This window comes from Archocentrus centrarchus, chromosome 3 (genome assembly GCF_007364275.1).
Source record: "Archocentrus centrarchus isolate MPI-CPG fArcCen1 chromosome 3, fArcCen1, whole genome shotgun sequence".
Lineage (NCBI taxonomy): Eukaryota > Metazoa > Chordata > Actinopteri > Cichliformes > Cichlidae > Archocentrus > Archocentrus centrarchus.
This window is the reverse complement of record NC_044348.1, coordinates 13,800,379-13,815,505: the sequence shown is the minus strand read 5'-3', so window position 1 is coordinate 13,815,505 and position 15,127 is coordinate 13,800,379. Positions and strand designations below refer to the sequence as shown.

The 15,127-nt window shown below is 40.7% G+C and overlaps 2 protein-coding genes across 3 annotated transcripts in view; one reads left to right on the top strand and one right to left on the bottom strand.

Annotated features, from left to right (window-relative positions):
• Positions 1-5,710, bottom strand: part of igdcc3 (immunoglobulin superfamily, DCC subclass, member 3) — a 59,641-nt gene extending 53,931 nt beyond the window's left edge. Inside the window, exons 1-2 of the mRNA XM_030726165.1 lie at positions 5,601-5,710; positions 345-650 (exon numbers count right to left, since the gene is read on the bottom strand). Coding sequence (XP_030582025.1) covers positions 345-650; positions 5,601-5,664 — 370 coding nt within the window. The 5' untranslated portion in view covers positions 5,665-5,710. The remainder of the gene's footprint in view (positions 1-344; positions 651-5,600) is intronic.
• A 6,626-nt stretch (positions 5,711-12,336) lies between these two features.
• On the top strand, positions 12,337-13,987 carry LOC115778100 (uncharacterized). Of its 2 annotated transcripts, none has more exons than XM_030726131.1 (4): positions 12,337-12,793; positions 13,172-13,354; positions 13,450-13,640; positions 13,722-13,987. In XM_030726131.1, the coding sequence occupies exons 1-4, from the start codon at positions 12,636-12,638 to the stop codon at positions 13,817-13,819; spliced, it is 630 nt and encodes a 209-aa protein (XP_030581991.1). In that variant the 5' UTR covers positions 12,337-12,635; the 3' UTR covers positions 13,820-13,987. The 2 variants fall into 2 exon arrangements, with proteins under 2 accessions (XP_030581991.1, XP_030581990.1); XM_030726130.1 differs by having other exon boundaries at positions 13,074-13,354.
• Positions 13,988-15,127: the final 1,140 nt, after the last annotated feature.

The window sequence follows — 15,127 nt, the reverse complement described above, 5'->3', positions numbered from 1 at the left end:
TTTTCCCTTGTGACCGGTGGTTGGTCAGCAAACAGTCTCTAGGCCTGTGTGACTGGGGCCTACTATGAATGCACCTTTCCAGCCAAGCGTCCAAATATGATCATATGGTCATGTGGCTCCAAAAAAAGCAAGATGGCGACAGCTAAAATGCCAAACTAGAGCTTCAGAACCACAAGTCACAAACTACCGGTGATGTCACAGTCGCTACATTCATTATTTTTTAACAGTCTGTGCTCAAACCTACTTAGATTTACAGTGACTGCATTTAAACACACTTTAACTTCTCAGAAACAGAAAAGCCCTAACAACATATATATAAGCTGACGACCAAAAGAGAGACTTACTGGCTGCCTGAATGCGTGCCTTACGGCTCACCACCAACCCAAAGGAATTCTGGGCGATGCATTCGTAGTCGCCCTCGTCAGAGGAGCCATCAGATTTGGTCTTCTGGAAGTGAGCGATCAGCAGTGAGCCATTGATGAAGGTGGTATGATGCTGGTCCTGAGTTAAAAGTAGGCCATTACGCCTCCACTGTGTCGTAATCGGGGGGATGCCATCCACCTGGCAGTGGAGCATGAGGGGCTGCTCCTGCACGGCGATAATGTCACTGGGCTCCAAGGTGAAGGACAGCTCTGCCTCACACATTACACCTGAGGAAACACACACACACACACATACACGCAAGTGTCAACCACATACTTAAACTTGAAAGTAAATGGTAAAATGGACGATACTTAAATAGCACTTTTCTACTCTGAGCACTCAAAAAGCTTTTTACTACACATCTCATTCACCCAATTACACAGTGTGTTACATCTTGTCTAACATTCGTGCACACACTCATATGGTTGCTTACAACTTAGGGTTCAGTATCTTGATCAGCGATACTGACGCAGAGTTTGGAGGGACATCAGTTTAAAGATTGTTAACAGTTTTGCTACAGGACCTAAAGTTAGGTGCAGATATATATAAAGCCCAGTCTGAATTCTCAAGGTAATGATAAATAAACTTGGCTAGTGTAATAATTCTACAATCTGGGCTATGTGACCTCTACAGTAGTCCGTCATCAGCTCCTCAGTGTTCTTTGTAAGATGAAAAAAATGAATGGACTTCGTGACTCAAGCAGATAAACAAAAAGTTACAATAACTAATCCTTATGAGATATATATATATATATATATATATATCTCATAAGGATTAGTTATTGTAACTTTATATATATATATATATATATATATATATTTTTTTTTTTTTTTTTTTAATAATATATATTTTATCTGGGTCACAAAATATTTTTCTTTTAATTTATAGTGACTTTTTTAGTTACTGAAGCTGTTTTAACCTATCTATTGCCTCCTTTTCAATGACATCCATCTTTTACAACAATCCATACTATCCATGGTCACAATGCCTCTGAAACTGATCATTTTCACATCAACCACTGAAGCCAACAGGAACAATGATCCTTATGTTCTTTATGTTCTGACAACTGCTCACCAGGCCTTGAACCTGATGAATAAAAAGCCTTGACTGAGCCACCTCCAGGCTACAGTCCCAAGAGAATTCATAATCTGTGGAGTGAATGCACCCCAAGCAAGTGTATTCTTGTGCTAAACACACACCCACTTCTAGCTTTCCAGTGATCTGACCTGTAGGTGTAACACTGCCACAGCTCGTTCACATTTTCATTTTTGTTGATCAACACAAAATTATACTGTATTTGTTTAGGGTGTTCCCCACTGTAATGCGGTCTGATGAGATCTGATTTTCAGTTTATGCGATCTCTGAGGGTGAGTGGGGGTGGGGATAATAAATAAAGGATGTAAACAGCCTGACCTGGCTTGGTACTATAAAAGAGGAGCTTAGCAAGCTCTCTTGGTATCATGTTTCAGCTGCTGATAGAGTAGAGCACTACCAGTCTCTGCCCCAGGCCCTGGAATCTGGTGGGATGGGCCAGGGGAGGGCAGTGGAGGGGGGCAAAGCACAGGGGTCAAAACAGAGAACCTCCAGCTACATCCCTCAAATTCCAGAGGAGAACCACTTGCCCTAAGGAACAGGCAGGGAATTTACTGACATACCCCTCCATGAAGATCACATATGGCGCATAATGCAAAGAAGCAGCTTCTCTTCCTCTCTCCATGTTCTGTCTCCCTTCCTTACGTAGGACCCCACCCCTTTTTACACTCATCGAGCATGGTAAGTGAAATGGTCATGAGACCAGAAGAGACATCAGTGCTACCACTTGTGAAAAACAAGGCGGGTGGTGTTGGAGAAATATTTAACCCTTAGCTGGCAGATCCTGCCGCCTGAGCTGCTGCTCTTTAAAATGATGCTGGCCGCAGAGCTCCATCTCCTTTGATCCAAATAATATCCCGCTTTCGAGCAGAAGCAGCCAGCTGGTTTACACTCAGCTCTACTTTATTTGTGTAAAATGAAAGTATACTGGAGGCTTTTTACTCTCCTCTTTCAAAGCTGGCAAAAGACATTAATCAATGTTATCAAGCCTCGGAGCAGACAGGAAAATATCATTTTAGTGTTCAGTGTGTATATGGACTCATTGATTTGGAGTGGATTAAACAACTTTAATGATTTTGTATTCAGGCAATCAGAGTTTCTTTCATTAGCTAGAACAGTCTGAGGTTTCTGGGCCCTGGCTTTCATTATAAATACAGCATGTTGCTAGAGTGATTGGTTAATGCCATTCTGAGCGCTGGGTGGGTAGAAGGTTACAAACAACAGTGTGAGAAAGGTCAGAGAAAATAATTTTCAACACAGCAGCAGATTATAAGACAGATAGATCCAATAATACACAGGCAGAAAGAGGACAACAAAAGGAGGGAAGAGCTGGATTTTGCGCATTTGTGAGTTTCAGGTTAAGGTCATCTGTGAATGCTGAGCATCCAGTGGTGTGCGGAGCGAGGGCAAAGCACAGCTGTACAAATTAGTGGCAAAACCAATGGCCTATCGACAGAAACACATGTTCACGGGCATCATTCTCTGCAGGAGTGGCTCTTCGAGGCTTGATAAGGAGACAGACACACATTCACACTATTTTATGCTCTTTTTATGTCCAGAAAACAGACACTAGTGCGTGGGATTAGCGGATAAAACTAGAGATGGGCGTCAGCTAAGTGAGGCTCATGCTCTGGCTTACTTACTATTGACAGATAAGTGTGGCGAGCTGGCACTGAGGTTTATTGCTGCAACAGTAGAGTGAAGATGACACCCAGTTACTCACAGACAGATGGAGTTAGCAGACATGAGTGCCACTGACAGAGCTAAGAGAGCTCAGGACGCTCCACAGGCAAGGTGAGGATACAAAGGGTCACTGACATCACATCATATGGTAGCATCATAATGCCATTAGAAGGTGTAGTCCAGAGGTATTATAGCTAACTAAAACTAGGTGACAAAAACGTTTCAGTGAAAACTAGATTAGAATTACAAAACTTTAATAAAATAAAAATAACTCAAAGGGCTTTAGTTGTAGTCAACACTATAAGATTTACTGAAAAACTACAACAGCTTTGGTATCGTCTTAGAGATTCAACAGGATATATTTAAATATGACAGTAAAGGAAATATTGACTAAAGTAGTTTAATTAGGTTTATTTTTCTGTGTCTGTGTCTGCTGCATAATGCACAGTCTGGTTTAAATGTGCAACAACATTTTCCACACTTCACGAGTAGATGTATCCTTTATGAACCACACTGCAGATGGAAAACTGAAGCGGCACTATGCCACGGGTATCAAGAACTAAGTAAAAATAGACAAAAGTCCTACATCTGTACTTTAAGTGTGATCAAGTGTGCAAACACGGATGAAACAAAAGAGAGCCGCGAGTATGAATAAATCACTAAAATGAGCAACTTCAATTTCTTTGTTGGTTATAAAGCTTATAACATCTGTATTTATTCCGTTTCCTGAGGGAAGACTATATGTGCAGCATTGATGCTTGTATTCTCTCCTATAGGCTTCAGCTTGATATATTATTAATCAATACTCTGGTTTTCTAGCTACCTTTGTGCTCCATCTCATTAAAGAGCAAGCAGCTTCAACTGGTATTTACCCATTATCATAGAAGCTTGGAGATGTTTAGTGATGGTAATAATGCTAAAAACGTTGAAATGAATGTAGCTGCACCGTTCAGCTATCTTCATCATGTATCTGTTGCCAGTGTACTGCACAATCTTACCTCAGAATCATCTAAACTGTTTTGGATTTAAGTGCAAAGTTTAGAGAAACCTAAACAGACATGAAGTTAAGTCAAAGTGCTTTCATCTGAGTCGACTTCTCCTTTTGATACTGTCCCCTTTCTCTGAAGCCCGAAACTCACAGCCCATCTCAGACTAACCGTTCAAAGCAAATAATTAAGCCTTTGATAAACGGAACTTTTTTTTAATTAATTAATTTTTTTATCGTGAGCTCTTCGGAGTGATGCCCTGAACTCTTCCTGGTTCTTTGACTTCTTCAGCCCCTACGAGATGTAAAGCCAACTTTCATCTGAATGCTTTTCTCAGTCTTATCAAAACTGCCTAAATATCATAAAAAAGTGCTTTTATCTAAACTGAATCTAATCTCTGCAGCAGCCAAGCACTTGAAAGCGCTTCATTTCCTTAATGTGATGGGAAGATTGGAGTTTCATACATCACAGAGCTCTGTTTCTGACATTTTTGTTCCCAGCCCTCTCACTGAACATGTTATGAACCACTGTGTACAGGCCTTTATGATTCCAGTGGGGCCTTTGTGGGTCCCTGTGTGGTATGCTTTGCAAATACTCAATACTCTCTCTTGCCTTTGAATTAAGGGGGCCCCACACAGAGCGAGAGAGAAACTGTCTGTCATATTGAACAAAGGGATGTAAAAGAAAATTTGAAAAGAAGGAGAGAGACAGTCTTGACATTTAATCTGTACAAATATTCTCCCCAGCAGGCAATAACCACAGTCGTTTAATCTATTCTGAGAGCAATAACCACTGTCACCTCACCCAGCCGCAGGGCTGTGTGCTCTGAGGACTGGGCAGTCAGGACCTCCATCTGCTTTAAAAAAAGTCCCCTGATATTAAATGAAACTACTTATGGGAGAAGCAAAGTCACATTTTACAAAATAGTTTGAAAAGTTAAGTTCTTTTGTCCTGCGCACTGTTGGCTACTGCAAACATAAGACTTTCTCTGTGCAGCGGTTCATTCTTAACTTCATTCTAATCTGAATCAAAACAAATGCAAATAAGAAAGCAACCCCAAAACACTGCTGACTACAACGCACGTGGGTGGGATGCCTCTTACCTACCTGGACATCTAAGGTCTCCAAAGCATCCGTGCTTAAGAACACCTAGAAGCGCTACAGAATGTATCAAATATAACTTTACGCACACTTCAGGTTTCCGTATACAACTCAGTAAAGTGCAGGTACGCAGCGCACAAGGCACAAGGGTCCTCACTCCGGCATTTCCTGCCCAAATACAAACAAGACACCGGAGAGGGGCCAAGTTCAGGGTTACTGGACTCTAACGGGGCTCACTGCTTGCAGCTGACCGTGGCTGTCCTCTATAAAGCTACAGCACTCTGGTGCACTTCGCTATAAGATAAATGCCACTTACCGATTAAAGCATTCAGGAGTATTCCCAAAAAGCACGGAAGGCGGTGGTGCCTTGCGGATGCCATTTAAACACGGAAAATATTCCAGCGCTAGGCGAGAACAACGTGAGGTGAAAAGACACGGGTCAAACAAAAGAAAGAAACGCAGATGTCCAGCTTCAGCTACTACATGTTCCGACCTATGGTGCTACAGAGTGGTGGCTCGCTAGGGTCGAACAAGATTTCGCCATTTTAGCCATCTATCAAGGGTCTGTCAGCATCCCGCTCTCTCTCCCCTCCTCACTCACTCTGCTGTATCCTAAAACCTGCCTCTCTCCTCTCCTCTCCCTCCCTCTCTCTCTCTCTCACACACACAAACACACACACACACACACACACACGCGCACTGAATCTCCTCTCGAACAAAGAACCCACGGCACTGTTTGGCTCCCAGTGCACGAGAAATCTGCACAAACGGCATGATTTCTGCATGTCAGGACAACAAATCTCGCCTTCCACCAGCACAGATAAAGGCTCGTAATTACAGCAATCTGTCATCACCGTACTAAAAAAATATAATTCATTAAAATTATATCAATGACCATGCCACAGCTATGACGTAACAAGCTTCAGCTATTAATCCGAATAAATGAACAGACCCTTACCAATAATGATAATAAACACGAGAAAAAAAAATGATTGCATGTGAGAAGACAAAATATTATTAAAAATAGCAAACATGTTCCACAGGGAACGCATGATTTCTGTTTCTGTTTTAGTTCTTTCAGCTCGGTTTCATGAGGACAGTGGAAACAAAACAGTGTAACGGTGTCAGGTGTGTGTGTCTTGTTTAAAGCTGATGGTTCAGCACAAGTGAACCTGATATGATAAATAAGGAAGGAGGGCTCCGAGCACTCAATTACAACAAAGCAGCGGCTGTTTAGCTGTAGTCGATCTCCCCCTAGTGGGAGCATTTATGTACTCTACGTACACGTATCAATGTCACTGGTTTCACATATGTAGTAAAACTATTTTTTTTTTTAAAAAGAAAAAAATATATATAGTTTTTTTTAAATCAGAGAGGTAAATGGCAGACACTGTGGTCATAAAGGGATGATCACGGCCAGAAACAATATTCAGGTAGGCTGTGGGGTGCTGCTCATTTGGTACTAAAGCGTCCAAAGTGTTCTAAGAAAATATCCCCCACACCATTATACCACCAGCAGCAATCTGAACCCTTGAGGGAGGATGGAGCCATGCTTTCATGTTATTTATTCCAAGTTCAGACCCATCTGAATGTTGCAGCAGAATACTCATTAGACCATTTTTTCCACTCTTCTATTTAGTTTTACTAAACGTGTGTGAATTGTAGCCTCAGTTTCCTCCTCTTAGCTGACAGGAGTGGCACCAAGTCTGGTCTTCTGCTGTCGTAGCCTCTCTGCTTTAAGATTTGATGTGCTGTGCATTCAGAGATGCTCTTCTGCATACCTTGATTCAGTTACTGTTGCCTTCTTATGAGCTCAGAGAAGTCTGGCCATTGTCCTCTGACCTTTGATAACAACAAGGTATTTTCACCCAGAAAACTACTGTTCTGTGTTCTGTGAGAGCAGCCTTCCACTGAACATACTCCTCGGTTTCATTATACTGGGTGACTGTCATTGTCCATGATAGAGAGCAGTTTGTCCAATGTCCTCTCTGCCACTGTAGTCAGAATCCAGCTTCACTCGCACCACTGACCCAGCCGGCCTGACCAACTTATCCAGCCACAGTGCATCTCGCTTTTCCTAATGCTGCCTCCCCAGTACACCACTGCATAGAAGAGAATGCTGGCAACTATAGACTGAGAGAACATCTGTGTGGGGGACCGAGTCAAAAACCAAGAGGAGTCACAGGAAATATTAGAAAAATAGGGTTTTTTATTTTAACCCCAAAAAAAAAAGAGGTCAAAGAAACAAAACTGAATTCAGACAAAAATGTGCACAAACAAACTCACTGCACAAACAAAACATAACTGACCCACCTAAGAAATGACACAGGGGTATATATGCTGGCTGATCAGACCATTAACACACACTAGGGGTAACTAAACAGAATACACCAATTACACCAAACACCACAATACAGCTAAGTTTGTTAATAAACTAAAAAAAAAAAAAACACTAAAAGCAAAATCTTAAAGCTCCCATATACAAATTATTCACTTAAATGGAAAGCTTTATTTAGCTAAAGATATTAAGCCCCTCCCCTCTACCGGAACTGGTGGTGCAGCCCAATTTATCCAGCGTACAGGTGTGGTCAGCCCTGGCCAACAGCTTGTCAGGCAACTCCCCAGGATCAGAGCAGGTAAGTACCGGTAAAGAAAATACAAACTAATTATGAGCATAAACAAAAATGAACCATGGGTTGAGAAAAAATACAAGTGAACTAAATGTGCGCGCTTACAAACAGAACAAATGCATTTAAACCAACCAATTTATTGCAAACTAAAATAATGGTATTTGTATGAATAGTGCATAAGGGAGTTACCGACTTTGCTGGAGTGTGGCCATAGGTTTGGCCATCACAATCTGCAAGAGTTTTCTACAAATGTTAAAGGATCCCAAACTCCTCAGGAAATAAAGCTCTGCCCCTTCCTGTACAGTGTGTCTGTGCACACCGACCAGTCCAGTTTGTCGTCAACCAGTTTGTTACATTATCACATGTGTACCTAATAAAGTGGCGGGTGAGTGTATTCTCCCAGTGCATAGTTATTCTAGTATTACAAGACAGTTATGATAACAGTTTATCCTTAGGAAAAAATGTGTGCATTGTTTAGGTATAGGTAATAAAGAAACAGCAGGAATCCTTAATGAAGGTTAAAAGTTGTGGAATATATCGTTGTACTCTTTAAAGTTCTTGAAATCACCTCCAACTCTATAAGCTACAAAAGTGAAATGCTGCCCTCTCACTGAAGATTAGTTTTAACTTTAATGCCTCAGGGTTGCTATTACTTGCAGGGTCCATTTTTCCAGCATACCTTTAAGTCCGATATATGGTGAGTACATTAATAATTAAGTAGGATTTTGAATTATGGACCTTGAGTTTTTTGTTTGTTTTTTTAACTGAAGGGTCTAAGTGTTTCTTTCCCCCCGACAGTGAACCTAGGAAGTAATAAGGGGATTTTAAGTGCTTTTCGAAAAAGTCACTGGCTTATTGTTGAGGGACTTCGGGATTTGTGGTGAGGGCTTACATTAAGCCATATCTGGAGGCCCGGTTTCAACTGAAAACAGCAGCTGTGGTTTTGGCTGAAGACGCTGTACGCTAATTTATGGCCATCATTTGTATTGGTTTAATCTGCTGATAAGGGCTTTAAAAAAAAATTAGGAAGGCCATTTAGCCCATTAACCAAACTGTAAAGCCTGTTATTAATGCCCGTAACCTAATTGGAACAATGTGGTTTGTGGGTGAATGTGCACTTATGCTTTAATGATTCTGATAATGGAGATATTTAAATGAAGCTTTCGAAATGTTGGGAGGAGTATTTAGTGCTTAGTTGCAGTGTAACTGATAAGTAATGTAAAAGTTTGTAATAGGATGGAATTACACACTTTGTCTCTGCCATAATTTTGATGCAAATAGGATTCATAGATCCATTTTGATTTGAAACACCACACCTGATCCAGCATAGTGAGTTTCATTAGACTTGGATATAAAATTCCACCATTTATTAAGAGTTTATACTGACAGATAAAAGTTAAATGTCTGTTAAAAGATGACAGTTAAAAAAAAAATTCAGTCATTTTTTTATTGATCAGTTATATTAATTAATATGAGCAGCTTAGCACTTTTCCAACACTGTTCCAATCACTGAAGTCACCAATTGAGGCTAATATAGTACTTATTTATTTATTTTTCCATTGAGATCCACAAATAAAACAAATTTTACAGTCATTTTTTTTTTTTTAATTTTATGGTTTTAGGTTTGGTTTGTGGTGTTGTGGTGGTTAGCACTGTTACCTCACAGCAGGAAGGTCCTGGGTTTAAATCCACCACATGGCTGGGGCCTTTCTGTGTGGAGTTTGCATGTTCTCCCTGTGTGGGTTCTCTCCAGTTTCCTCCCAGAGTCCAAGGACATGCATGGGGTCAGTTTAACTAGAGATTATAAATTGGCTGTAGGTGTGAATGTGAATGGTTGTCTGTTTCTCTGTGTTGGCCTTGCAATAGACTGGTGATCTGTACAGGATGTACCCTGCCTCTTGCTCACTGCCAGCTGGCACAGGCTCCTTTTCTGTAATGGCTGCCCCTCACAAACAGAAGGTTTGAACAGCAGGTGGGTGGGGCTTCTGTGATCACAGCCAGAGCTGTGTGCCTGATATTCTGTATGGCTCAGGAGGCAGAGCTGGTTCAAAACCCTGCTCCTACAGTCTGCATGTCGAGGTATCCTTGGGCAAGATAAGTGTGTGTGTGTGTGTGTGTGTGTGTGTGTGTGTGTGTTGTGTGTGTGTGTGTGTGTGTGTGTGTGTGTGTGTGTGAATGTCGATAAAAATGCTAGGCATAGGAAAAAGCTTGTATGAAATTCTTTATGAGTACCATTTTTACCAAGTAATGAAAAAGATTTTTTGCATCTTTATCTTCTGCATTTTTGGAGTAGTGATCTGTGGAGGGAATAACTGACAACATTCCTCAGGTCTTTAAGATAAAGTAGCTCTTTTCTGCTCATTTCCAGCTAAATAGTTTTATTTGTGGACTCTACTAGAGCAGCTTTACTTAACTCAGTTATATATATATATTTTTTTTTTAGCCGTCATGTCTGGCAGATCTTGCCAAACAGAACTGTGATCTGAATGCATTGTTGTGCCAAACATATTTGCTATTTCAAGATGAGCTCTATAGGTTCTCTATAGGCCTCCTCTTGTTACTGTGTGACCCTTTATTTTATTTGAATTATTTTTAACATGCTATTTTAACAAATTGTTGCCAGAAATGACAGGCTTAGGAAATAGAAAAGAGAAAAGAAAGAAAAGAGAAGGGAAAGAGGGAAAAAGAGAACAAAAAAGGGGGGGGGGGGGGGGGGTTTAGAAAAAAAGAAACACGAAAGAGTGCAAGTAGGTCAACCAAATAGTTCGTCACTTGTTAAACATAAGATATTGACCAATATTTGCAAAATTAAGATTGTGTGGGGAAAACAAAATAAAGAATAAGCATAGTTACACAAACCAACCATTTGTGTTATTATGTGGGTGTATGTGTTTGTGTCATGAAATGTGCTTACCAATGAAGGCAGAAAGCCTCAGCCCCGCCCACCAGAAGCTAGAGGCAGGCAAAGAGAAACCCCACCAGCAGCCCATCAAGACCTACGAAGACCCGCGGCCACTCATTCTAAAGACAACCGTACACCCCTCCCAGCAGACGGGGGAGGGAGGTCTCAGACGGAGTCCCCGCAGTCAAGGACCAAGGACACCAGAGAACCTGAGGCAACGAGAAGCCAGCCCCGCCCCCAGCGGCCAGCCCCCCTGCACGGCCGGCAGCAGGGCCCCAGGGCCCCCGGCACCCGAGGGCCGCCCGAGCCCCCACAGAGCCCCCCCCCCCCCCTATGCCGAAGAAGCCAATGCAGCCCCGCGCCGCAGCCCCCAGGGAAGCAGGTCACCACCCACATCAGAACATCCAGCCCCACCCAGGAACCCGGAGGTACCCACACCCCAGTCTCAGGAGGCCACCAGCTACACGGGCCCCCAGAGTCCTCACCCTGACCACCTACAAAGCACATCAGGAGCAGAACCAACAGCCAACCACCCCCCACTATGTAATGCAGCTGATCAGTGGGAACCAAAGAGAGTCAAATTCCTCCAATTGGTCTTTAGATGAAGCAGACATTCTCTCTAAACTAACATGATCTACTAATAATTTCTGTATTGAGTAATACATAGTTTATTTTTTGACTTCCAATTCATGAGGATAGTTTTCTTAGCGATGCACAAGGCGGTAAGAACTGTGTGTGATATATTTGACTCCATTAGTAATTCACTGATGTCACCTAAGATGCATAGTCTGGGGGAAGTTGGCACACGACAGCTAAACCATGTGGATAGGTCTTCACATATCCTCTGCCAAAATCTCTGAACAGGTACACAGGACCACAGAGCGTGTAGATAATTCTCCTCTGAATTGCTTGTACAGTGGGTGCATATGTTTGAGTGTGTAAGGCCCATTTGGAACATCCTTTGTCCAGTATAGTGTGTTCTATGGAGAATTTTATATTGTAAAAGTTGTACTTGGGGTCTTTAGTCATTTTGAAGATATTTAAACATATTTCTGTCCATAATTTTTGATCCAGGTTAACAGAAAGTTCACGCTCCCATTTTGCAATTGGGAGGGAAAGTGAATCATCAATTTTAGTAATAATTTATATAATTTTGACAACAATTTTGGGGTACAGAGGTTAAGAAATTCAGTTACCCATGTAGGCATTTCTAGATTCAACTGATTATGGTTAAATCTTCCCTGTAAGATGGACTTAAGTTGTTGATATTCCAGAAATCTACCGTTGCCAATTCTATATTTTGGCATAAGTTCCTGGAATGTAATAAGGTTTCCATCTTGGATAATATGTTCTAAATTATTTACACCCTTATCACGCCATAACGAAAATTCAGCATTTTCTTTTTCTGACAAATACTCTGGATTGTTCCAAATGGGTGTTAGTTTACAGGGGATAAGTGAAGATTTAGTTATTTTTAAAAATTCCCACCAAGCTGTCAGAGAGGTATTTATACGGTCCGTGTATTTTGCGGCCAACGGATTTTCGTTTAGGAATCAGAAAACGAAAAACGGGAAACGCCTCGTTTCCCGATTTTAGTTTCAAAGTTTAAAAACGGAAAACGGAAAACGAACCGTTTCCCGATTTTCATTTCAAAATGGGAAAATAAAAAAATGGAAAACGAGCCGTTTCCCGATTTTTGTTTCCTGATTAAAAATTTAAAAATGGATTTTAAAAATCCGGCGTGGAAATCGGATTTCTGAGTTTTTATTTTTTTCCCCAATTCTCACCCGGAAGTTGTCCCCATACATTTGACAGTTTCATGACAGTAGAGGGCGTGCTGCAGTTTCCATCGTTGTCAAGTGTATTTTGGATGTCTGCGGGATGGCAACGGGCAGTTATGTCCTTTTTCGAGAAAGCAGACGTGTTACACTTAAGGAAGATGACATGTCTGTGGACAAGATATGCAGGATTTTTCAGGTGCCGTAACTGTTCAACTTATAACTGATAGATTTATATATAAGAATATTTATTTTGGCTTTACGGAGCCTTGGTTAGCTTAATGGCATGTGATCGAGTAAATGCTAATGTTAGCTAAAAGTAACTTTGTGGTATGTCTAAACACTTAAAGTACATTGAAATATGATTTAGAATTGAATGTTTCCAATATTATTTTGTGCAGATGTTTGTTCTAAATAACATAAAATCTGTGAATAATTAGCACTTTATAATTTTTTTTTTATTTTGCCAAATTAAACAGGTTAATTGCAGTAGTCTGTACATTACAGATGATGCAAACACTGCAATATTTCCAGAGCCAGCAGGACATTTTTCCATCCTAAATCTTTCACATCACAGTCATTATGAGGTCCATGGAGATCCAGTTCATAGTCCACTTCCTGCAAGCAGATCCCTACCCACTACTGGTATTCCATTTGCCTTCATGCACCGACCCTCACCTTCTGCTCTGACTGACACACCACGGCCTTCAGCTGGAACGCCACGAGCAAGCAACCTGTTCCCAGCAAGATCTTTCCAAAGGTTAGCTGTTAAATATTCAACTTGTCTTTACTAGTAAAATCTCTCTACAGCCATATTTGTTCATCTTATTTTTTAATGATCTAATTCCTCCACAGGGCTATCCATATTGCCAAAATAGTAAATGACAAGCTCAGTACTTCCAAAACAGTCATCATTCGCTTTTTGGAAGCTGAAGCAAATGTGGAAGGAATAACACAGAAGGTGAAGGATGCCTTGGGCTGTGATGAGGTGATTACCCTGACAGACAGCCAAGGAAATGAAATAGTAGACTCGGAGGGCACAAGAAGTAAGCTAAGTGATCAAAACTTGCTTTTTACATTTTACCATTAAAATTAATAAATATAGAAATACATTGTCTTCTCCTAAGGTTCCCATTACTGGAAACAGAACTCCAGAAAAATCTATGCAATCTTTGAGGATGACTTTGTGGAGTTCCAGAATGGAAGAACAGCTAAAGCAAGGTAATGTATGTAAAGTCAAACTCATTCTCTACACAAGGGCAAACAGTATAAGTCATTTTACCTGACAAATATTTTTTAAAAGAAAAACTGAAGGCCTCATAGGCAGATATAAGAAAAATATTCATGCATTTGGCGATTTCACTATTTTGTCGTTCTACATTTAAGTCGAAGGGGCCGACGACAGTATGAGCATACAAGAGGTCATTGGCAAAATTGACCAACTAAAGCAAGCTGCTGAGAGCCTCCAAGATATCACCTCAGCAATAAACCAGCTGTCTGAGCTTGCAAAGCACACACGCAAAGCAGTGACTGATGCCCACCTGCATTCTGTAAAGGATGCCTTTGCCTGCCTCGTTTGCAAAGGTATGCATTACATATTACAGCAAATTTAAATGTGTTTAATTTTCTTATTTTATATTTAAAGTAACTGGCACATATTTTTCTGCATCAATTTCTTTTTTAAAACCTTGTAGCTCTAATGGAGGAACCCATGTTTTCCACGTGCTGCGAGTCTCTAGTTGGATGCCGAACATGTGTGGAGCAGTGGCTGTTAACTGCAGATCACTGTCTGAAATGCAGAGCTGAAGAATTTGATCGTAGGGTACACCAAGTTAAGGGTCTCCATGCTGTTCTCTCTCTCCTCAAAGAGATATAGATGTGTAATTCATCTAACATTGAATATAAATGGGCATTTGTCACTACAAAGCTAAAGAGGGTGCAGAGTTTGTATTTCAAGCCAACATCACACCAGCTTAATTGACCAGGTTTTCCTACAGAGGAACCTTTTATAAAATCAGCTTGGGTAGTGTTGGCATATATACTAACCTGCAGCCTCTGCAGCTTATCAGTAACACGTTTCCTCATCCTGTTTGATGGGTGGTTTTCTCTGTAATCACATTGTCTTTTTTACTTGGTTGTCCTTAGGTTTCAAGCCCAGTTGAATGTTTATAACATGGTTTGGGAGTGGAACAGTAGTCGGTAACTGCGGTTTTCATTATGTAATTATTAAATGTTACATTGTTTAAATGATATACAAGCTTGGGTGTTACACAAAATTAGAATTTAAAAAAGAATTAGAGAATTGCAAGTTCTCCTTTATTGCCAACAATCAGAAACAAGATTGTAAATACAAATTATTTGAACTGTTATAAATTGAAACAGCTTGTAGTTTTCTCTGTAATAAATTTTTTTTGGAGAAGTTTACTCGTTTCTTCATTGAATACCACTAATGGATCACACACAACATCTGGTGATGTCAATAAGAAACCTAACAGCATCTTTAAAGGGTCCATAGTTATGATGAACCACGTTT

Bases quoted from the DNA above. Each gene is read 5' to 3' on its own strand.
- LOC115778100 (XM_030726130.1), top strand. From the start codon at position 12,698: ATGGCAACGGGCAGTTATGTCCTTTTTCGAGAAAGCAGACGTGTTACA. The intron at 13,355-13,449 runs GTTAGCTGTTAA...ATTCCTCCACAG, and splicing joins CCAGCAAGATCTTTCCAAAG to GGCTATCCATATTGCCAAAA. The intron at 13,641-13,721 runs GTAAGCTAAGTG...TCTTCTCCTAAG, and splicing joins AGACTCGGAGGGCACAAGAA to GTTCCCATTACTGGAAACAG.